Source organism: Limulus polyphemus, unplaced genomic scaffold, assembly GCF_000517525.1.
Source record: "Limulus polyphemus unplaced genomic scaffold, Limulus_polyphemus-2.1.2 Scaffold140, whole genome shotgun sequence".
Lineage (NCBI taxonomy): Eukaryota > Metazoa > Arthropoda > Merostomata > Xiphosura > Limulidae > Limulus > Limulus polyphemus.
The window spans coordinates 827,710-852,855 of record NW_013665750.1 but is presented as its reverse complement, the minus strand read 5'-3'; the positions used below and the strand labels follow the sequence as shown (position 1 = coordinate 852,855).

The window sequence follows — 25,146 nt, the reverse complement described above, 5'->3', positions numbered from 1 at the left end:
CAATTAACCAGTAACACCCACCACCAACTTTTGGGGTACTTTTTGACCAGATATAATGCCGTAGATGGCCTTCGTAGCTTTGCCATAACCCAAAAAACTTCAGCTTCAGACATATAGAAGTTACACAAATGATATAACAATTAGTACTACTTCCATTGATGCAACTGCAATTTTTTTCATGTGTACATAACACATGCTTACTTATTATAAAGTACGAATGTAAGCATTTTGTTAGGGTAAGATTGCTTTAGTCAAAAAAAATACAGGAAGTTAATATTTGTCATCCTTTATTGCTGCCCAAAAATTTTGGTGCTTGAATAACTTGCTCACTTAACTGTGTTAGTCACAAATTACTATAGTTTGATTAATAACAGTCTAACAGTATATGACACGGTTAAGTTGTTAACCTATTTTCATGAACAGGGATCCTATTTAATCTTGACCAGTTGTAGCTAGATAACAAGCATTGTAAAGGGAAAACAAAAGTTTGACTGTCATTACATGCCTCTTAAACACTGACTGCCTAGTACAGTGAGGTTTAGTTTGTTTGATTTATTGATTATTCAGCATGCATGTGTTTCTAAAGTTTTTCCTGTTTGTACTATAAAATGTAAATGTATTAATCATTTTAATGTATTATTTTTAACTTCCCATATCAACAACTTTGCTTAAAAGCTTATTATGTCCTCTTAAGTTTTCCACGGTGATGATGAAATGAGAAAAAATGCTGAAATAGTATTACCATGATTTTAATATTTCTTATAAGTATTCCATTTCTACCTTGTGGATCATTTTAATCTTTACAAAGAGTTCATGTATGTAATATAATCACAAAATTTATTACCAAATAGTAAATGTTGTACAGTCTGTTTTTCTAGGATTGGAATGAATTTGTTTTCATTGAATTATATATTACCTATCACACACACTGATATTTACTAGTTTTATCGTATGAAATCTGAGATCTATTATTTTAATGATTAGTTTACTTATTTTTAGTTGTCTTGTGAAAATCTGTAGTGAGAAACCTATGAAATGGTATTAATCATATTTTCACCTTTTTATGTATTTTATACTACAATCACATGTAGGATACTTTTGTCAAGTACAAGAGATTAAAATTTAAAAAGTAATATAATCCTAAATTGCTGTACATAAGGATATCTATCATATTAAATGAAGTGTAGTTCAAAAATGTCTAAGAAATAACATGCTGGAAATAGGAAGATTAGTTTCATGAGGATAATTGATTAGTTGAGTGTAATTAATTAATTAGTCTAATGATGAATCACTTAGTAAATTCAGCTAATTACCAAGATCTAATGATGAGCATGTAGTTAATGTCTGGAATTTTTTTGAAGGTCAGGAAGTCATTTGAACAACATTATGCATGAGTTAGAGTAGATTATGATTGAGTTGTAGTTGTGCAACAGTAAATTATTTTGTTATTAAAATGGAGAATTTATTGATGAGTTTGTCTGTTAATTTAGTTTTGTGAATACTGAGTTTCAGTGAAGTACTAGAGGTATAAGAAATTGAAATATGTGTAAGAAAAGTTAGCAAATGACTATTTATTGTTATTTATGAAGCTAGGCCTATCACTCAGTCAACATTAGTTTTGACTTATTTATATAAAACTGTAAAATTTCTAGAACTTAGTAGAATAAATTAAACTTGTTATTATTAAGTGGACCAAAGTTTGCCTTTTACTTTTTACTGAATAATCCAAGAGAACCCACCCAATAATACTGGTGTCAAAATTGAGATTATTTTGGTAAAAATAAAGGCAAGAATCAACTTAAAGATGATGTTACATGTAGGAAGCCTGATCAAACCTTTTCTAGGAATCTTGAAACAGTATAAAGTAGACTGAAGAAGGAGATAGGATGTTAAGAAAGGAACTAAAAGAACAAAATGTTAAAGTTAAGAAAGATTGTGATTTGATTGGGAAAAAATTATGTAAAAACCATAGAAAATGTACAAATTAAAGTTTTAAAAGCCATTGGAGATGTTCAGAAGGATTATAAAAAGATAAATTACTAATGGTAACCGTGAAATACAGAAGCATTACAACAAGTAAATCAAAGGAATATGAAAGGACATCAATGCTAAGATAAAACATCTAGAAATTCAATTGGCAAATGCAAGGATCTAGCCAGCCACACTTCTCTCTGCTTCTATTTAAGAATTCAAACATCAAACACCATTAACTATACAAAATGGAATAGGAAAACCCATCTGGTTTACACCTGTTACTACTACTGGTAAGCCACATATAATGTACAACCTTTCTTGATTACTCCAGCTACATCACTTCCTCAGCTATTTAGCATTTCAGTTGAACAACACTGCCAAATTAGGAAACCAACAGACTATAACAGAAATGTATTATGGGTGATATATCAGAGAGTTTTAAATAACTTCCAAGATGAATACATGGAATATTGAACAACGGGTTACTCATGTTGCTGCACATTTAAAAGGATCAGCTTTAACAATATTACTCCATTCTCTGTGGTTGAGACGTATATTTCCCATACAATATATTTTTGAAATATACATCCCAACCGCAGTGAAAGGTTACCAGATATTAGTAATCATGTTATTATAAAGTTGAAGGAGTGTTACATCAGAAAGGAAGTTTCTAAAGCAAAGTTTATGACTAGAGTAAAGGGAAAGTATGAAATCTTAGCTGAACCTGCTGAAATGGAAAAATGTACTGGCTATTGTATTCAGCTGCTCCATGTGAAATGATTGCTTTGTTTGCTCAAGAACAATACATAGATGCCATAGTTTATGAGGATATGCAAGTTAGGCTAAAGGAAACTTTTAAGTTGGCAAAAGAAGTTGAATCAAGTAAAGTTGCAGATAAATAAATTCACCATCCAGGAATTATGAGATTAACAAATCAAACGATGTAAAAAAAAATTAACTTTCTATGATAAAGGTGTAGAAGAACTAAAAAAAATTTAATTCATAATGGAAGAAATAAACCACAGGACATAACATGTTTCAACAGTAACTTAAAAAGGCATATCACTGGGAACTGCACACAAAAGCCTTTAGAAAATAGAAACTGCTCTCAAAGGATGACAGAAAAATCAAATTTTACAAGTGTGGTAAACGTGAACATTACATGTATTACAGTTATTAATAATAAGCCAAGGAGATTATATCATGAAGAAGAGAATAATCCACTTGCCTCAGCTGAGATAAGAAGTGTGTTATTCAGAGAAAACAATCCAGTACTGAATGGTTTGACTAATTGGAATCATGTTTTCAAGTTGATTGACACTGGTTGTACAGTAACCATTATTTGACCTGGTGTGGTGATGAAAGCTAGGATATTACCTATAAAGATGTCATAAAGTTCCAAGAAGAGGAAATATAGAAATCATCCTCTCAGTGAATATCTTCTCTGCACAACATAATTTATAGACAAATGGTAAAAAGAGAAATTGTTTATACTGGAAATAAACTTCATGCAGAAACACATATGTGACATTAGACTAACTTGGAATAGATTCACAGTCTCTGACCAGGAATTAACTGTGCACTGCATAATTACACTGCTAGTGATTGAACTACCAGTAACAAAAGGGTGAAAACATGAGATAATGAAGATAACCAAACAAAAGTGCAACAGAATAAATTCCAAAAAAAAGACCTGGTCTACTCAAAACATTTTCCATTGTTATTGTCTTTACAATCACACCAGAGAAATAATTGCAAAATGGTTAGCTTGAAAGAAAACTTGGCCAGAAGTGAATCAACATCCTGGAAAGTTTAAGGTTCTTATCAAAATTACTTCCAAATTATCACCAGGGATGGAGCCACAAGTAGATTCCCTTGACTATCTACCTGATGAAAATTCCTCCCAATAACAAGCCAGCAAATATCAATCAAGGGGAAATAGGTCATCCCATATTTGTACCATATGCTACAAATAAGAAAAATCACCATAAATACTTGATGACTGAACAGTTTGGCACAGATAGCTTAGTTGCTTTGTGCCAAAAAATGCCAAACAACCAACTGGACAGTTTAGGGACAGTAAATAAGTAAAAAAAGAAGGTTTAGGTTGTTAATCAACATTTTGATTGTGCCTTGTTTTACATGTTTAATTATTGATTATAATATCTATGTGTATATATATATATTTATACATTGTTCATAAAGTTTGCTTTTAGAAAAACACCTTGTAACTCCTTTTTGGGTGGAGTTACAGTACTCATTAATGGTATCAGTGATTTTATCATTGCAGGTACAAGTGAATATGGAATTAACCATAGAATTACTGATAGAGTCCATTTTTTTTCAAACTTTTTATGCACCAAGTTGCTGCTGGATCATGACTTTGTTGATTTCTTGGACTGTAATAATGTTTGAGTCAAACAAACAAAAATACCATTAATATTACAGTTAATTGTAATCATTATCTCCAATATATTTTATGTAGGAAATGGGTGATTTAATCCAATGTCTTTGGTCATTTCTTAACCCTTAGACATATATATATATTTAATATGATGCAGTGTGTGGACCCACTGGTAGTGAATGATATATAAACAAGTCATTAATATGAGGCTTAAGCTTTGCTTTGTTTATGCACTCAACAAAGCCTCCTAGACTGAGATAACTACAAAAATTGTATGTTGTGTATTTTAATGAGTACTATTTTGCAAAAAAGAAAAGGTGATATTTAGAAAATAATTTTAATATAATAGCACTAAAAGAGGAATATATTTTTCTGATTTAGTTGAAACAATGGTATAGTTCATTATGAATGATTTATAATTAATATCCCATGTTATAGGGATTTATACACAATGCTAGACTTCTGTAATTATTTTCTCCTTTTCAGAGTTAATATTTTAAAGCTATTTTCCACTTTTTTATTATTTTCAAAGAGGCCTATATAATCTTAAAAAGCTCTTTCTTGAAGAAAACAGTACAGTATTATAAAATCTAAGGTTAATGTGGTTATAAATATTTAAGATTAGAAGACAAACCTCTAGCACAAAATCAGTTAATCCAGATCACTTAGGTTTGATGGTCTATTTAGTTTATTTATTCATCTAAATATCCATCCAAAATTTCATGCTTTGTTGCTCTCATATGTGTTAAAATAAAATTTTCAATTTTAAGTTTACTTTCATAATTGTATTAATAATCAAGCCCCTGATACTTAACCCAGTTCAGTTAAAGTAAGCACTATGTTATATAATATAATCCAGTACAACTTTTATGTTTGACATAAAATTATTTTACAGGATCGATGTGTAGAAGGAGCTTTTTGGTTTGCCATCTTGTTAAACTTGAAACACATATATTTGTATGTTGCTCCTGCTTATTTTGTATACCTTCTACGAAGCTACTGCTTCATTCGGGAGACTAAAGGTTTGTTACTCAAGTTTTTTTATGGATATATTTTTAATTCAGTTTAGCACATAATTTTATTTTGATTAACTTATACAACTGAGTGCTGGAAATTAACAATAGCACTGATTATTGAAAGAAAATGAGATCAACCATTAATATTTATGTAGTGTGATGAATATCTGTTAGCATTAGAGTTCCTCTCAAACAAAACTATTTCTATTTTCTTTCTGCCCTCTAAGCATTGCAGAAAACATTTTCATGCTCAATGCACCAGTCGATATACCTCACCAATTTCGTGCCAGTATTGAAAACATACATAGCATGTGACTACTCCCCACCAATAGAATTGTGCCACCTATATTGGTGCAGCTAGCTCTCTGCTATTTTCACTCAATTCTCAGTTTCTCAAAGGGCATAGCATTGTTAGATGTGTTTTTTTTTTTGCATGTGACTACCATTCATGATTGTGCTTCTTTGCCATTTCAAATTTTATTTTTCAACAGTTTTGTTTTACTGTGTTTGCATTCTGTTGTTTCAACAATTATGTTATGTTACCAAATTATAACAGATCTTAATATGAATGCGTGATTCAATATATCAACTATGGAAATTCCCATTTCCCTTGAAAACGCTACTGGTATGACTTCCCAGGCATCGGGTTTGACTTTATTTGCAGAGGAAGTACAGACTTAAATTCACAGGGAACTAGATTCATATATTTGACTGGCAATTTCTAATTCTTTTAAACTTGACAATGTTTAAGAGGTAGGATACAGTCAAGGAGAAGTCTTTGTGGACTCTCTTTTTCTGGCACCTTTTTATTTTGATCTGTTCTAATCTACACCTCTCCAGAAATTTTTCTGTTTTATTTTTTATACCACTACTTAATAAGGTCATCGGTCATTGCATACTCTGGTTTTGCTGTATGTTTGAGATATGAGTGTTTTCACTAGTTTTATTTTTCCTGCCCCAGTTGCCTTGCTGCCTTGTTGTTGTTCACTTTGGTGGAGGTTTGTTCTTCTCCTCCTTTTTTCATATTGCTTCCAGTTCTCCCAGTGGCTTTGTGGTAAGTTTTCCAACTTGTACACTTCACACATGGTGGATATAGCTCTGGTAGGCATTGCTCAGAAGCCCTTTGTGTGGCTTTGTCCTTCTTTACACACAGGAGATTTAAATATTTCATGTCATTAGTGCTCTGACTTAGGTAAGATAGATATTTATGTGTCTTTTTTGTCTAAGTTCATTTAGATGAATTGTAAGTTAGATATTGTTTATTGCTTTGTTTTTCTAGGTAATTTTTGTTGTTTTGCACATTTGGTAATATTACATACCTTGTACACTGTAAATTTTGAGGGTTTGTCAGTTTAATATTAATAAGTACTTTTACTAGGTATGTTTAGATATTTTGTAAGTTACATATCATTACTACTGGTCACATTTAACTCATTGTTCTATCTGACTAACTTTTATTTCTCATCATTGTTAAACATGTACCTTATAATCCTAATTATCGTCAGTGTTGGCCTTACATATGCATCCTTTGTTGTCTAAGTTAATTTAGACAAATTGTAAGTCAGATATTGATTATTACCTTATTTTCTCAGTAATTTTCATTAGTGTGCATGTTCATTATTATTACATATTTTATTAACCAGGTATGTTTTGATAGTTTGTACATTACATATCATTACAACTAGTAACATCTAATTCATTGTTCTATCTGGATAAATTGTTTTTATCATTGTTAACTATGTGCCTTATAATCCTACTTTTCATCAGGTTATGACTTAATTTTTCTTTTTGCTTTGCTACATCGCAAACATTTTCATTTCTTTTCCGTTCGTAGGGCTGAGCTTTGATTTGGCTCCTTTTCCTACATTCTTGACACTAGAAACCAAATTTCCTTTTTATAATCTACAATTTGAAGTTCATACGCACAGTGCCCACATCATCTCTAGTTATTTATTGCTCAAAATCGAGTGTTCCAGTTTAGGGCCCTACCATTTGGATTAACCTTGGCTCTTTAAGTGTTGGGTGGTACGAGCTCTTGCCTGACATCTTCACTCAATAGGTCTTTGAACTCATCTTTACATGGATGACTGGCTACTGCTCGCTCATTCACAATCCAGAGACCTCATTCTTCTGCCCCTACAAGAAGCAGCACAGGTGGGATTCCTGATGAAAGGGTGGAAGTCCATACTTACCACCATTCAATTCCCAGTTCATTTGGGAGTTTTCTTCATTCCTATCTCAGTTGGACCCAGCCTTCTCCTCTTAATCTTCAAGATATGGAGCAAGCTGTTCTCAAGTCCCTCACCTCACATTCTCTAACCACTCAAGAGGTTTTATCTCTTTTGGGAATGTGGGCTTCCTAGAAAGCTCTCATTCCCATGGGTCAGGCTCTTATGCATTTCCTTCAGTGGACACTCCTAGATCAGTGGAACTTCTTCTTGGATCCATTGGACCACCCTTTTACATTTTCTTCCATGATAAAAGCCAACTTAACTTGGTGGTTAGACAAAGAGCAGACCACGGTGGGGGTGCCACTTCCTCTGTCTCGTCCGGATTTACATCTGTTCATGGACTCATCTTTAGAGGGTAGTGGTGCTTACCTTGACTCCTGGGAGATTTCCAGTCCCTTGTCGATCATGGAGTTTTCTTTCCATACCATCATTCTACAGCTTATGGCTGTTTGTTAAGCAGGGGATAGTGGTAATGGTACACTCTGACAACTTTACAGTAGTCACGTATATTACCAAGCAAGGGTGTACCACCGATTTCAGTTCAAATTACAAGTTTGGACTCAGGAGGTATCTATTTGACCATGCTCAAGGTCTCATAGCTTAATTTATTCTAATCCTGCTTAAAAGATTTCAATTTGAGTTTAGGCTGGTAGAGATCCTGAAGAGTATCAAAATCAAATCAGATATACGCGTGCCTCATGCTTGGTATTGCTGGCACACAAAAAATATCTAATAAAAAGGAAAAAAGGTCTCATAGATTAATTTACACTAATCCTGTCTAAAAGGATTGCAAGTGCCATGGCTATTGAGAATTCCCTCTTGTTTTTAGTACATCATATCTACTCTTAGGTGCACTTGTAATTCAAAATAGGTGCTCATTAAATCTAAAACTTTGTAATGAAATTGTTCTGAAATATATGTCACATTAAAACAATATTCAAGACCACAGTGTAAGTTCTTTATTGTATTTTATTAATTAAAGAGAATTTATTTTCATTAGTTGATATTTGAAGTTTTTTAATATTAAGTATGACAGCTGTATTTTTTATGAATTGAGAGTGTAGTTTATGAGTAAGTTATTTTAGCTTATTTAGTTTTCTTTTCTTGTTTTTTTTTAGGGTTTAGGATTTCACTGCTAAACTTCATTAAACTTGCTTTAGTTGTGATTTTAGTATTTGGAGTATCATTTGGACCATTTATTTACTTGGTAAGTAGATTTAAATTACCACAATACTCTATTTTGTTCTCTTGGTGTCTTTAAACTAATACTGCGTTTCAAAAAAATTTGACAAAATTTATTTTATTTTGTTTCCTAAGCACTTGTAACTGTACAAAAACCTTCAAAATAAATGTTCAGTTAAATGTATAATTATTATTGTATACAATGCATCTACCAAGTTTTAGGATAAAATAAAATATATTCTCAACAAAATGTAAATTTTGAGCTACTTGTGCATTGTTATTTTGGTTAGAAAAAAAACGTATTCTATATGAAATGTCTGCTTAGTGTTATATTGTCATAATGAATAATGTAAAGGTCTTGTACTTTGAACAAGAAAATGTATGCTTAATCACAAACAATGTATTAATGGAGAGATGTCAAGATTTTTTATGTTTCTTGCTAAAATCTACTTGGGTATTTTAATTTTAAAAGCAGAAAAAGAAAATGTAATTTTCAACAAGTAATTAGCTAAATACTAACTAAAAAGTCATGCTGACAAAAGTAATAGTTTCTCAAAACTCTTCTTCCCTGTTAGTGTGTTGTACAGACACTCTACATGATTCCACACTCCAAAAATGGAAGAAATATCTTCTTGTAATTTGAAGCTGTCTTTAAATTTGATCAAAATAATTGTGATTTTGTTTCAGAGCAATGCTGTTTCAATTTTAGTACAAAATATCTTTTATTTTTTATGCTGCTTGAACTGGAATTATTTTCATGGCCTTTTTGGAACATTTGATTTCAATAATACCAGTTTTCCCATCTGGACTAGATGCTAAGTTTCCATATTTAATGTTGACAAATAACCCACATAAAGAGATTGTTTATTTTACTGTTTCTGAAATGCTACAAAATCTCCACTCCATTGTATAGCCATTCTTGCTCTCTATATGCAAAAAATTTTTGCATGCTACAAGCTTTGAACTCCCACAATACCCCATGATCAACATGGTTCAGCTGCATCTCACACGTAAATCATCGTTTGACAACCTTCCACCAATAGGAGCGTGACACACCCTCCTGACACATAATTCCTTTTATTTGATTTTACTGAACTATCACTTCTCGTTAGGCAGTGATCAAGTGCAGAAATTTTTCATTTGTGCTCTTTTTATGTGTTCATTTAATTTTTTCTTGCAAAATAGTGATTTACTTGATTTATTCATTCAGTTAGTTTTCTCTAGTACTTTTTCGTAATAATTTATCCTTGTTTATTGATTTTGTTTATCATTTTTTTACTTCTTCACAGTTTAAGATGAATTCTAAAGTTTGTGTTTTACAACTTCTGATATTTTTACCACTACTTTGAGTGCCATTACACAGGCCTCTCCTCAGGAATGTACTAGGCCTAACTCTGCATTTTTGGATATGCTTTCTTGGGTGTGTTCTGTTTTCACAGATTTCATATGATACTGACACTTCTTTGACACCCGACACTCATATTTAGAGACCTCTTTTTCCCTGACATCAAGGTTCATGCTGAGCATTTTGTTTCTCAGTTGTGGGGTGGTGTTAGCATGCCTCGTCTTCTATGGGCTTAGTATCATTATGCTTTGGCTTATTAGCCAGCTGATCAACCCTTTCTGGGCTTCCACCTGTTGGAGTCACTTTTGCCAATGTGGGGAGCTATCCCTGAAAACCCTCTCAATTTCTTTCATGACTTGTTCCATCTTTCATCTTACCCTTACAGCTCTCCTACAGTACTTGTCCATCATACATCTACTTTCTGAGGCATTCCACTGGACCCCTGAAGGGTTTTTAGACAATATCTTTCCCTCCTTACCTTCACATTCATGCAAATGTCCTCTTCAGCCCTATTCCTTCACACATGGTTTTGTTGGTGTTGGGATCTTATTTGGAAGGATGCTGTCTTGTCACAGGTTCGTATACCTTCCACTTATCTTCATGACTTACAGATCACTCCTTTTCTCCCTCGGTATGTTTTGGATGTTTTCCTGAATTTGGAATTGTGTGGAATCTATGAGACCACATTCGACACTTTTGTCTTTGGTTTCTCTTATTCTGATCCCATGACCTCTTCCATAATAGTTTCTTGTCCTGCAACCTCCCGTCTATTACCAGTTCTGACCACTAGGGTTTCAAAATTTTGCTGTGTGTCTTAATATCAGATTCATCATCACTAGCAGTTCTAGTAACTATCAGGTCTTTTCCTGTCCATTGGGGGCACATTTGGCTGATTTTGTTCCCCTGTGGTGGGTATTCACTACAAATTCTTGGGTGATCCCAGTTTTTCTAAGCCTCCATTTTCTATCCCCACCACCATTGTCTCCAGGCTTTTTTTTCTCCACAGAATAACTCGGATGACTGGTGTCCAATAATCCATCTGTCATGCCCCAACCGATTTACCATGGAGTCCTTTATCACACTCAGGTGGGCTTTTTCTCCAGGACTGTGGATGACCATGGTAGACGTGTTGATTACTTATCTTGATTTTCCTCTTTCTCATCTGTTCAGACGGTATCTTTGGTTTTTCCACTATGGGGTTGTGTATCAGTTTCATGCCTAGCCTTTCAGGCTTCATTCAGCACCACATGTATTTATTGGGTGATCAAGACCTTTGCTGACTTATGGATGTTTGAGGGTTGCATTTACACCACAGTATGGATGATTGGCTCCTATTAGCTAATTCTGAACTGGAGTCTTCTAAACAAAAATATCTGCTGCTTATAGATGCACCGTGTGTTGGTTGTATCCTCAAGTTTGAGAAGTCTTTTTGCCTATCCTATATCATATCCTCTTGGGTATAGTTTTAACACCCTCCTCATTCAGATCAAATCTTCTCCACTTCGTCTCTGTTCAATGGAGCTCTCAGTTCTCCATACACTTATGCTCCCTCTGTTTCTGCACATGAGGTTCTGTCACTTTTGGGGACTTGGACTTCTCTGAAAGCCCTTATTCCTTTGGAGTGGGCACATATACATTCTCTTCAATGGTGTCTTGCTCAGAATCCCTTAGTCTCCCAAATTACCTTTCCTCCTTTTCTTACAGACAATCTGCATTGGTAGTTGAACAAGGACAACAATGCAATTACCGTTTCCTCCACCTCAATCAGATTTGCATTTGCTCACAGATGCTTTTCTCTATGGTTGGGAAGCTTGGGTAAATCATCAGGAGGCTTCCAGAAAATGGTCTCTGATCAAAATATCTTACAATATCATCATCTAGGAGCTTCTGGTGGTACAACATGCTTTGGTTCATTTTCTTCCTCTGGTAATGAACTGACATGACATGCTAGTGGTATTAGACCTGTCTGATGACATTTGTGTGCATGTAAGGAAAGGGATCTGGGGATGTCCCTCCCATGAAATTTTTTAATTTTAATCTTCACAGAGACCATTTTCCAGCTATCTGAGCTCTGAATTTATTCAGGTTTTCTTGACATAGTTACAACAGTCATGTTTAACTACTCGGATTCAAATTAGACATCAAATTCTCTCTAGGTATATAACAATAGTTCATACAAGTCACTTTTAATTAAACACAATGTGAAAGACATAATTTTGATTCCATAGTTTAATCAGTGTGACAAGCATGGCCTGTTAAAACTAGTCATGTTCTTTTATGGTTTGCTAATTCTTTAATTATTTGTGCATTATTATGCTGATGTGTTATTGTTGTTTTTTTGTAACCTAAGTTATTGATAAAATACTTTAAAAAATAGAATAAAAAATTAAATAAGCCATTAAGAAATATTCAAAATGACCATGCATTACTGAGCAAAGTACTAATAAATTCTTTGTAAATTACAGGTCCATAAGTATACTTCAAATTTTCCCACCTTCAGTTTGATAAAGCCTTGCTGCTTTCCCCCAAATGCTATTATTTGGCCAGAGCTAAAAACTCCTCTCATGTATAACCAAAATGAAATAATATTTGTTGAACATAAAAAATCAACTTATACCTCATTGGCTCTGAATGTATGTCATAACACATCACTGTTTCTATCAAGCCAACAGAGCCAAAGTGCACACCTTATTGTAACTGAAGCCACTCATATTGATGCACAGCATTAACATTTTGTATATCTTGTGATTTTCTATTATATCTAAAAATATTGTCAGTTTATTGCTGCAATTCCACCTAACAAAGAATTGGAAACCTTGTGGATTAGTATCACAGTTTTTCACTGTAGACCTGAAAGAAAAAAACTAATAAGAACATAAAGAACCAAGATAATATTAATAACATACACCACAATACTGTATTTATAGTTCTGATTCTCCCTTATAAGCAGATGATTGTTCTAGAAATATTTAGTAATTGGGTCCATAATGTCACTCATAATATCCCAACCTAAATCAATCATTATATAAGTAACAGGTGACCTCTTCAGTTATAAGCTGGTGGAATGTCTTTAATGGCATATACTTCACTATTTCATACACAGCCACTTGGTTTATGGCACTCATTCTGTTGTTGCCATTTTGAGTTCCATTTCTCATTTTTCATTAACAAATTTTATTCAGTTAATAATGAAACATTAGGCAAAAAATATTAGTTATGTTCATGTTTAGGTTGAAGATGAAACTATTCTTTTTCCTGTAAATAATTTTATGATTTTTCATTCCCACCAAACAAGTCTTTGGCTTATTTTGCATTAACATTAACATTCCAATAATAGTCATATGACACCTGTTCACTTTCAAATAGTAGTACATATTTCAAAGCCTAGTGCTGAGAGTGTTACCAACTGAGAGAAATTCCTATTTTTCAAGTTTCATTTTTTACATCTTGTTTTTCATGAAACTGAGTTAAATACAATGATATGGTTTATAAGCTATAAAATTGAGGTATGTTGGAGTGATGGGATTAAACTTCTAAGGACTTTTCCAAGACCTTGTGTTAAGAACCATTTATTTTCCAGGGTTTCTAGTACTAAAAAACTTGTTTATAAAATTTTGTGACTTTTCAAGATTTTCATGAACTGTGTGAATCCTGTCTGAACTATTTATTTTCTAAGGAAAGTTCAATGAATTATTTTAATTCTTTACAATAAATTCCAAAGTTGCTAGTGAATTTTGATAACCACTGCCTCCTAATGAGAACCCTGTAAGCATTGTAACAATTTATATATTAGGTCATCAAGAAATTAATGTCGCTTTGTTTAGATGAAAAAAACCCAAACAACTTATATATCAAAACAAAATATTTATTAAATGAAATAGTCTCCATTCTTATCGATGATACTTTTCGATCTTACAGTCATGTCAATGCCCTGATTAAAGAAATCTCTTGGCTTTGAAGCAAAAAACATGTCAATGTCCTCTTTAACACATTCCACATTTTGCTTACGTTTCCCATTAAGATATTGTTGCAGTGAACGAAAAAGATGATAATCTGATGGTATCATATGTGGAGAATATAGTGGGTGGGGGAGAACTTCCCAACCCAACTCCATAATATTGTGTTGCATCAAACGTGCCATATGTGGACATGCATTGTCATGGAGAAGAACACCTTTCCGATTGACGAGTGAAGGGCATTTCTGATGACGGGCTTGATTTAAATGTTCCAGTTGCTTACTATAGATCTCTGCATTGACAGTTTGCTGTAGATTGAGCAGTTCCAAATGAATTACTTTTTTGATATCCTACCAAATGCAAAGCATCACTTTCTGTGGATGAAGTCCAGGTTTTGGGTCAGAAGTGGTTTTTGTCCCAGGCTGAGCCATTGTTTTTGGCATTTAATATTCGCATAGAGAATCAATTTTTATCACCGGTGACAATTCTGTCCAAAAATTGTTCACATGCATTACTTGTCAGAAGAGATAAAGCAAAGTTCACACGTTAGAAACAATAATCATCAAATAGTTCGTGAGGCACACAAACACCTTCTTTACTCCGTTTTCCCATGTTCCTTAGATGTTTACATATTGTTTCATGAGAGATATTCAATTTCAGGGACATTTCACATGTGTTGCCTTGGGTTAGACTCAACAAGCATCTTCAGAGCATCAATATCAGTTCCAATATGTCAGCCCCTGCCATCACAGTTTTTAAGACTAAGGTCACCTGAACGAAATTTGCTGAACCATCGTTGACATTTATAAATGTTCAAAACATTTCCATAAACTTCTTTGATATTTTTTGTGGCTACAGAGGCATTGTTTCCCTTCTTGTATTCAAATAGCATTACTTGCCGAATGTGTGTCTCGTTGTGTGCCATCACTATAAGAGATTAGAGTATACTAAACTTCACTCATTATATAGGCTACACTAACATGACGTTTAGGTGGTTCATTTCACTATTATATGTGATGTACAATTTTTGGGGGGTGGTTAATGAAAGTGTTCCAAAATGCGACATTAATATCTTGATGACCTAATAGTTAGTGCTTTTAAAACAAACTGAAAATACCAGCAGCATAGAAAGGCTTAATTAGCTTCTGAACAATTTTTAGTATTAAAAGAACTGTTATTGTAAAACCTTTTGTTTGGAGAATGGAGAATTTCTTTTTTTTCCACAGGGACAGCTTCCTCAAGTGTTATCTCGACTTTTCCCTTTCAAGCGAGGCTTGAGTCATGCATATTGGGCTCCTAATTTCTGGGCCTTGTATAACATTGCTGACAAAGCAGCATATATTGGAGGTTAGCACAAAAAGTGTATTTATTATTATTATAGTATTGAGGTAATTAAGTTAATATGAAATTATGTAATAACTTTGCAGATAAACTGCTCAGGAAATTTCACTTATTTTGTGGTACAGTTACATAACTTTAAGAAAGTTTGTCACTACATGTATAGAAAAGTATATAAGGAAAGAAAATGAAACTAAATTTTTGTGTAACATCTACATGTATAATATAACATTTCTTTGGAAAAATTCATGGTTATGCAAGGAATAATTTAATGTTTTGATTATAGTAACTGATAGACTCACATAAAGATCTGTGTAAAATATTTACTCAAAAACTTGCAGGATTGGTATTTTTGTGTTTTTTGATATGAAGTGTTTTACTACACACTTATTAGAGTATAGTGTCTCCAGCTGCTGACAGGTGTTTTTCTTAAATAGAAGTAGAATTATGTGATGTCTATCTCGTATAATCCTCAAAGAACCCAGATTGTTATGAAAATCTTTACTCTCCAGCATATGGGCTGCAAAAAACTTGTTAAAAGTCTGTGTATTATCATATACTGGTAAATCGTGAAACAGGTTAATACATTGATTTATTAAATAGATACAATCTAAAGACTAGTTTATTGTCTTCTTGTGTTTTAAGGATTAATTTGTTTACTTGAACTTGGATCCATTAGTTTAAATTCAAATTATAGTTATAGGTGGGTTATAATACAAGTCAAGCTAAGAACATTGTATTATTAACATTACATACATCAAAGTAAAGACTAGTTATTGTCGCTTCTAATACAGTTCTATTTCTGGGTTCTGTATAATTAAAGATAACGTGTATTTTTAAGGAAGCTAGTAGTGATGATATGCAATTTTTATGTAGAGTTTGCAGGTTGGAGGCTATCCTAATTAAAGCAAAGGCAATAGATAAATAGAAGTGTTGACTGTGGGAAATGGCAGCAGGATTTGAAGAGGAGCTTAAACTTTTACATGCAAGGAATACATCAACTAACAATGACTTTCAGGAAGTTAGAAAGAGTACTATTAGGGCTAAAAGTAGTTGATTTAGTTATAATGAGCCTATTCTGTTGAGCAACAGATTTCAGCCCTTGGCTTCTGCAGACGAGAAACTGTTTTGGTGGGAAGGAAAACAAAAGGGTCAGAGAAGGATATACTTGATAAACTTAAGGAGATTATAGTTATAGGTGATTCCTTGATAAGGCATGTGGATAGGAGAGTCTGTAGGGCTAATAAGGAGAAAATAATTAGATTATGCTACCCAGGGGCACAGGTGAAGGATATGATTGACGGAGCAGGAGGTATAAGGAAGGGGGCTAGTAGAGATGCAGTTTTTGTTGTGCACTTAGGGGGCTAATGATGTAAGGAAAGGTAGATCAGAGGAGCTAATTATTAAGTACAAGGGGTTGATGAAGGCATTTAAAGAAAAAGACCATAACTTAATTTTGTCAGGGATACTGCCCAGAATTAATTGTGGGATGAAGTTGTAAGTAGGTTACTAGGGCTTAGGTTAGTATGTAAGGATGAGCAGATTGGCTGGTTTGACTTGTGAGATCAAAGAATGAAGCTTTTTGGAATGGATGGTTTGCATTTATATTGGATAAGATATTGCACGAGCTATTAACTCAGCTGTAAGGGAAATTTTGAACTGAGACTAGGCAGGTGTGGACCAGGATAAACTAAAAGCCAAACTAATAAGAGGCAGAGAAAAAATTAGTATATGAATTGAGTATAGAAGTAGTTATAAGGTAGCCTTAATTGTTACTATTGTAATAATAGAAGTATAAGAAATAAAATAGATGAATTTAGATCACTTGTAGGAATGGAGGATTTTGATATAATGGGAATTACTGAAACATAGTTAAATGTAGACAATTTTGATGACAGAAATTTCTTTGAAATACAGGGTTGCAGGCTCTTTAATAGGGATAGATTACTAAAGAGAGGGGAAGAGTGGTTTTGTATGTAAACTGTGAGTTGCATCCTGTTGAAGTTGAGGATATCAAAGATAATAGTAAGGAGATTGAACTCTTTTGGGTTTCTATTAGAGGATATATAGGGAAAAGGCATTTAATGGGAATTTGTTAGAGATCAACAGATGATACTAATGAAATTAGTAAGAAACTTTACAATAAGATTAAGTTTTCAGCTGTTAATATAGTCATAATTATGGTGATTTTAATTTCAGGCATATAGATTGAGAAATGCTAGAGTAAACCATGAAGGATAAAGGATTTTGGAAACTGTTCAAGATGGCTTTCTTTACCAATTAGTCAAGGAACCTACTAGTAACATATGGAGATTGATAAGGAATAAAGGTCACTGGTTAGGTCACATTTGTAGTATTGTGTTCACTCTTGAGCTTCTTACCTTAGGATATACATTGAAATGTTGAGAAGGGTTCAGAGAAGAGTTACTAGAATGATACCTGGGATAGAGGAGTTGTAATATAAAGAAAGATTGAAATCTCTAAACTTGTTTTCTCTTGAAAAAAGAGGAGTTAGAGGGGATCTGATTGAGGTGTTTAAGATTGTAAAGGGAATTGATAGTGTTGATGCATCATTTTTTTCATACTTAACAGTGAGAATAATAGGACTAGAGCACATAAATATAAATTTTGGCAGGATTATCTTCAGCTAAAACTGTTTTATTGTCCTAACAGGGTGGTTGGCCTTTGGAATGGGTTGCCTTTGGATGTTGTGGATGCAGTAAATTTAAGTGGGTTTAAGAGAAAGCTTGATAAGTATATGAATGATAAGGGCTTGCTTTAAGATTGTTTATTTATTTTTATATATTTATTAATAGTTTTAGTTTAATTTAGAAGTTGGGACAGCCGAGATGGACCTATAGGGCCTTTGTTGTCCCAAAACATTAGGCTTATGTCATATTCATACAATTAACAATGTCAGTTTGACTCAACTCGTAAGATATTTCAAGTCTTGTTTGTTTAAGTATTCTTTTATATCTAATAGTTTTCAAATTAGCTTAGACTTTTTTTATTATATTTGGATCATTTGTTTTGCACTTTAGAAAGTTTTAAAAGTTGTATTTACCTGTTCATTTGAGATACAGGACAGTTTGTTATTACTTGAAAAGGTTTTCCTTGGTATTATTGACTTTTTAATGTGATGTTCTTTTCTTTTGTTTTTGTCTTCAATATATAAATGCTTCTTTTAAGACCTGAGTAATTTCTTTATAGTTTCTAATTTCTGGTATGTGTGAAGTTCCATTCTCAAGAAGTATAATTTATATACCATCAAGTATGGTTGCTCATAAAAGGTTTTTTTTTCTTAACTATTCCAGCTTGATGGAAGTGTCATTTTTTTGCTTCATAACTCATCTAAAGAATAAATGTATTGTAGGTATAATAAATAAGAAACAATTTTTGAATCATTGAAATATCATTATGTTGCTAATTGGTATATCAAGACATAAATGAGAAAAATATTTGAATACTGATATTATTACTCATACATCAAGAAGTTAATGAGAAAAAAAAAAGTATAATGAAAAATTTATTTTTACACCCTTTGATTTTGTTTTTGTAATGCTGTGTTCAAGGTTGTTTTTATTTTTTTGTAACAGTTGCTATTATGTGCTTTCTCTTGATTGCACTTAACTTGGGTGCTTTCTCTTTTTTAAGTTTTCTACTTGGGAAGCCATTACTTTCATCAAAGGTTGTTGGTCACCTACTTGCATGTCTTCTATCAAAATAACTAAATATTGATAATTAGACATGTGTACATCATTAAAAATAAATAATAAAAGTAACTATGATAAAAAATGTCCTAAATTTGGTCTAAACGTTTAATCATCCAGCAATACCACACTGGACCATTATTGTTTGAGTCTTCAAACACTGAGATGGTTCCATATTGACAAGTTAACTTAAGTATTGTTGGAATAACTTCTTTATTTGGTCAGACACTTTATAAAATCAATAGGTAGGAAGTTATCATTCTTGCATGTTTTTGTAAGTTTTGGGTTTGGAAATTGAAAACTTTAGAAAATAGAAATAATTCAATTAGTGATAAGCAAATGGAAAGAAGTAAATTTGAAGAAAAGTTATAGTACATATGACCCTGTTTTTATATTATTCATTACAGGTGGAGTAATTTTATATATTTGGTAAAGAACTGGCCCAAGTTTTAGAGGGGTAATTGTAATATTGATAGTATTTTTGATCAAGTTTTTTTTATGTTACTAGTATGTTATTAGGGGCCCTATAATCAACAAAAATTATGGACCCACAAGCAATTTGGAGCCTAAATAGTTTAAAAAGTGGTGCACTCCATATGAATCCATTGGTAATTTTAGGGTTAAACAGTTATGACCAAGAGAGAAAAACAATTTTCAGTCTCTCTTCAGTACTGTTTAGCTCGTAGGGATAGAAATAACCTGAAGTAGATGTAAAAAGTTACCTTAATTAATATCAGCAAGAGATCGAAATTAATGTATTTTCTCACAATTGAGCCATTTAACTGCCAAAAATTTATTTTGGATGGGTTTATGTCTCGCTTAACTGGCCATTATTCTTTCACTGTCATTTTTCTTAAGTTTATAAGCTGATCCACTTCATTTACTTGGCATAGAATAAAACTGTTACTGTTGGGTTGTCTTAGAAATTTTATTCAATTGCAAATTGAAAGGTTGTTCATATATGTTATATGACATTTGTATTTTGATACTCTGTTCAGCTGCTAAAGAGAGTTTAGAGGCTATCAAGGTAATCATTGACTGTGTGATGGTTTGAACTACATTTGTTTGAATTTGAGTGATCTTATTGTTTGTTAAAATCCAAAATAAATAATGCCTCATGTAGTTTTAAGAAATAGCCCAGAAAAGATATATTTTAGTGAGAAGTTGAACATCTTTATTGAAATATACTAGTAAATATATATTCTGTATAGATATTTAAGAACATTTAGTTATTACTTAAAATGACATTTAAACACACAATTGTAAGCAAACTTCTTGAGATAAAATAAAAAAATATATTATTAACTAGATGTATTTCTCCAGGGTCCCTGAAAGTGTTCCGTTTCAAGAGTAAATATAACCAAAATTAAGGATAACAAATATTTTCATTTCTTGATTTTGAAACTCGTATATCATGCTATGTTGTAGTCTACAGAGTGCATAATTCTTCTCGTGATTCATGGCATGTGTACATTTTACTGATGTCACAACAGTACAAATTGCAATGTTAAGCATCCCTTATGTGATGTCATTTTAGTGTCTACTGAATGACTGACAGACAACACACTAATGTATGGTGTTGAGAGATTAAAAAAGTAACAAATATAAATTTGATATTTTGAATACACAATTTTAAACTTGATTGTAAGAAATGGTATTATAATTTATTTAAATATGTTTTATATTTTTAAATTGGTTATTTCATTAAACCAATACTGCTTTAAAATATTGAGGTGCAACCTGCAACACATCAAACATACGAAGATATTACTGTTGATATACTTGTAAAACTTGAAATAAATTCTGAAAGTATTGGCCATTTTATTAATTTTTAGTTATTAATTATTGGTAATATGGATTCCCAAACCAGGGAGTAACTTACTTATCTTATTTTCTTCAACAGCAGTAAGACTGAATCTTCAAACAGAAAACTTGAACCAAAGTGCATCAATGACAGGAGGTCTTGTCCAGGAATATGAGCATGTGATTTTACCATCCATTGCACCTACTACAACTATGGTGTTAACTATTCTTTCAATCCTTGTATGTATTATTATTACTAGAAGCGTATATCAGTAAAAACACACTGAAGGTTTCAGGTAAAATAGTTAGTTAATAGACTTTTAACTTACAGAATGCTTAACTTTTAAATAGATCAATTTTCAGTTCCATTTTACATTCTTTTAATAATTTAGGCTTTATATAAGACCTGGTGTCAATTATTTTCAGAAGTTTGTTTACGGGACTGTTTGCTGTAACAGAATGAGCTACATAAGTAACAAAATTTTATTGCAACTGTAACTATGTGTCTGTGACTATAGTTTATGTGTATTTTAGCCAGCCTTGTGGAACCTGTGGCAAAAACCAGGTAACCCCTGGTTATTTCTACGTTCTGTGATATTGTGTGCTTTTGGATCATTTTTGTATGGATGGCATGTTCATGAGAAAGCTATACTGCTAGTTCTTCTGCCATTGACGTGAGTATTAATGATACCATCATTTTGTTTGAAATTAAAATAGTTGGAATAACCAAAAGTAGTAATAACTTAAATCTCTCAATTTTAATTTGTTAATTTTCATGAGTTTTAACACTTATCAATAAAGTTGAACAACCTTGAATTAATCAAAAGTAATAATGAGAAATTATACTGGAACTATTTTGATTACATAGATAGTTGGAATAATAGAAAATGGTAAAAATTGGATACACTAACTTTGACTAGTTGATCATTTTCATGATGTTAATCAAATTAATCTTAATTTTGGTTAATTGATTATCTTACATGACACTAATCCATGTAACTGATGATCATGGATAATCACTTTAATTAAGTTATTTGCCCAACTTTACACATATCATTATATCTATTATTCTGATTAGATACTACCTCAACTCACCCAAAGCTGTCTCAACCTTGGTTTGCCCTCTAAGCATTGCTGAAACGTTTACTGCTAACAGTGCACCAGTCTTTTATACCCCTTCATTTCTGTGCCATATCAGAACATGTGCTGATCATGTGACTACACCAATCATACTGTGCCATCTGTACTAGTGCAGGTAGCTCCCTTTACTATTCTAGCACAATTCTCACTTCCTCAATTGGCATTTTAATGTATAGACATTAGGGTACATCAGATTTACTTGGTTGAAAGTTTTATTTTGTAATTGCTAGTTGGCTGGTTAACAACAGCAAACAGGATTTTGCACCTTTACGTTGCAACTGCTAACCCATCCAAGAAGCTTAGTTTGTTAGTGAGATATGTAATTGAAGTGTATGCAACAGTTTGGTTTAATAGCAAGAAAAATCCCTCATGCAGACATGGCTCACTGCACTTTCTTCTTCTTGTAAGAAAATCATGTTTTCTTTCTGAATTAGAGAAATATGTGGTGGATAGAGTAATGCAGAGAAATGCATATTTTGCCACCTGGAAAATTCGCTGCTTGCAATGCTTAGAGATGATTTTAAGGCTATCAGACAACTTGCTCTTCGCAGAATATTAGCTGCTCGATCTACCTCAAATTCTAGCACAATGAGACAGTTTATGGTTCCAAATATTAATATAGAAGCTCAACATTACTCTGATCTAATAATGTGGACTGATAGTAGAGCCACCACATACAAAAATATAAGCAATGAACAGTTGGTGTCTTTCATTAATCAAGATGACACACCAGTTTTCAAGCTCAGCATACTATGTCACACTGAAGCAATTGAAAGACATGTTAAAGTACTAACAGAAGCTTCAGTAGCTGTTTGTGGCTATTGCAGAAGAAAGGGATTCATTAAAGCAAAACTTCAATTTTGCAAAATCATGAAAACATTTAATGCTAAGAAACATTACATAATTCAGTAATTCTATTGCCCAGAGGAAGAGTGGTTGGGTGGGCATGGGTGGAACTTGACATGCAACTGGGTAATTTAGGATACCCAAAGTTATGGTACTTTGGTTTCTCATACACTTTGATTATGGATATTTTAAGGAAGATAACTCCCTCATGCAGCAGCACAAGATATAATTTTAGAAACCTGAAACTTACCCACATAATAACTACTATTAACATGTACCAATCACTTACCCTGCCAATAATGATATAAGAAATTTAAATTTTTGATGCACCCTAATAGATATGTGTTTTAACTCCCTCTCCATGTTGCTACAAAAATTGATCACTAATTTATATCAGTTTCAACTTCCAGTTTCGAAATCTTGATTTCCATTGTTTCTACTCATTTGTTTTAGAAATATTTCCATTTTTCCAATTTCTAACTTGTTCATATGAATTCGAGATTTAATATGGTGGATGATGAACTTCTCATGATAGTAGACAGTGGTTGTGACATGAGTCCCCAGGTCTCGGGGTCGATGATATCTGCTTGGAAAACAAAGGCTTTAATTCATGGGGAGTTTGTGTCTTATGTTCAGCCGACAATTGCTTCCTTTCACGTAACGATATTTTGTGAGGAAGGATATAATTACTGGGTGGAAATTTCTTTCTACGGCACTTTCCACCTGTTACCGCACCTCCATTGACTGGGTTAAGTATTGTTCTTTTTCCCAGGAGATCTGTGTTAAGTTTTCAATGTGTATTCTTCAGTTCTAGTTGGTATACCCATGTTTAGCAAGTTTATGTGGGCTTGTGTGGATGGACCCAATTTTTGCATGTGATAATTTAGGTCTTTCATGTCTTCTTTGCACAATATTTGGTAAGTTGGATTTTTATAATTCTTTTACCATTTCAGATACTTTAGTTTAACTTTGCATTTAGAGTTTGTGTATTACTTTTTGTTTCATTTGTGGTATATGTATGGGTTTTGTATGATAGTTATTGTTTGGGTAATTGTAACTTCGGCCAATTGTGTGGGTGTTTTGGTTCATTATTTATACTTCTTTTTACTGTTTCTTAATTTGTTTGTAAGTTCCTTTTTCATTACTACTACTCACATCTAATTGGGGATTAGATTTGAGTCAACATTTGTTATTGTTAACTGGGTGCCTTTTTATTCTGATGTTCTTCATGATAGGTTTTGCTTTTGTGTCCATAGTCTTATCAGTTCTTTGAGTGGACTTATTACTTCGATATTTATGTCTTTTATTTTCTAAGTTCATTTAGTGGTTTTATATTTTAGGTGTTGCTTATTGTTTTAGGTTGAATTTGATAGTTTGCAGGTTTGTTGTTTTTATGTACTTTGTAGCCTACAAATTTCTAGGTTTTGTTAGTTTATTGTAATGAGTACTTTTTCTATGTATGTTTAGTTTATGTCTTCTTGGCTACACTTCACAACAGTTCTATGGGTTCTATCTAAAGGTTTCTGCCTTCAGTTCTGCTCCTTCCCTTCTATTCGGGATAATACCTCCTCCAGTTATCTTGCTGTGCTGAGTCTGTTAGAGACCTCCTACACAAAGGAGCTATCAGACTGGTGGTGCCTAATCAACCGGGATTTTACTCCCGTCTATTTGTTGTCTCCAAAACAAAACGACGGGAGATTGGAGACCCATCATAGATTTATCCCGCTGTATACTTATCTGGAGACCCATCGCTTCACCATGGAGTCCTACTTCTCACTCCAGGGTTTTCTTTTTACATGGAACTTTGATTGACCAAAATCTTTGTGATGGATGCCTATCTTCATATTCCAATTGCTCCAGTGTCACATCATTTTCTTTGGTTTGTCCACAAGGGTTCTTCCAGTTCCAGGTGCTGTCATTTGGTCTTTTTTCAGCTCCGTACGTGTTTTGTCGAGTGGTACACTCTTTGGACTCACTATTATGTGGATGACTGGCAGATTCTTGCCTCTTCCCGTGTCCAGTGTACCTGCTTACTTCTTCAAGAAGCTGCTTGGGTGGAGTTTCCCATGAAGTTGTAGAAATAATTTATTATCCCCATGCAGTTTTTTCTTCGTTTGGGAGTTCACTTCAATTCCCAACTCAGTCATGACCAACCTTCTTCACTTTGGCTCTGCAATTTGGAGTGGGCAGTCATGAAGGCA

The 25,146-nt window shown here is 33.0% G+C and overlaps 1 protein-coding gene across 1 annotated transcript in view; it reads left to right on the top strand.

Moving 5' to 3' along the window:
• LOC106474663 (probable dolichyl pyrophosphate Glc1Man9GlcNAc2 alpha-1,3-glucosyltransferase) overlaps positions 1–25,146 on the top strand; it is a 67,874-nt gene that overhangs the window by 22,281 nt on the left and 20,447 nt on the right. Inside the window, exons 5-9 of the mRNA XM_013935359.2 lie at positions 5,274–5,400; positions 8,744–8,832; positions 15,335–15,455; positions 21,060–21,199; positions 21,494–21,633. Coding sequence (XP_013790813.1) covers positions 5,274–5,400; positions 8,744–8,832; positions 15,335–15,455; positions 21,060–21,199; positions 21,494–21,633 — 617 coding nt within the window. The remainder of the gene's footprint in view (positions 1–5,273; positions 5,401–8,743; positions 8,833–15,334; positions 15,456–21,059; positions 21,200–21,493; positions 21,634–25,146) is intronic.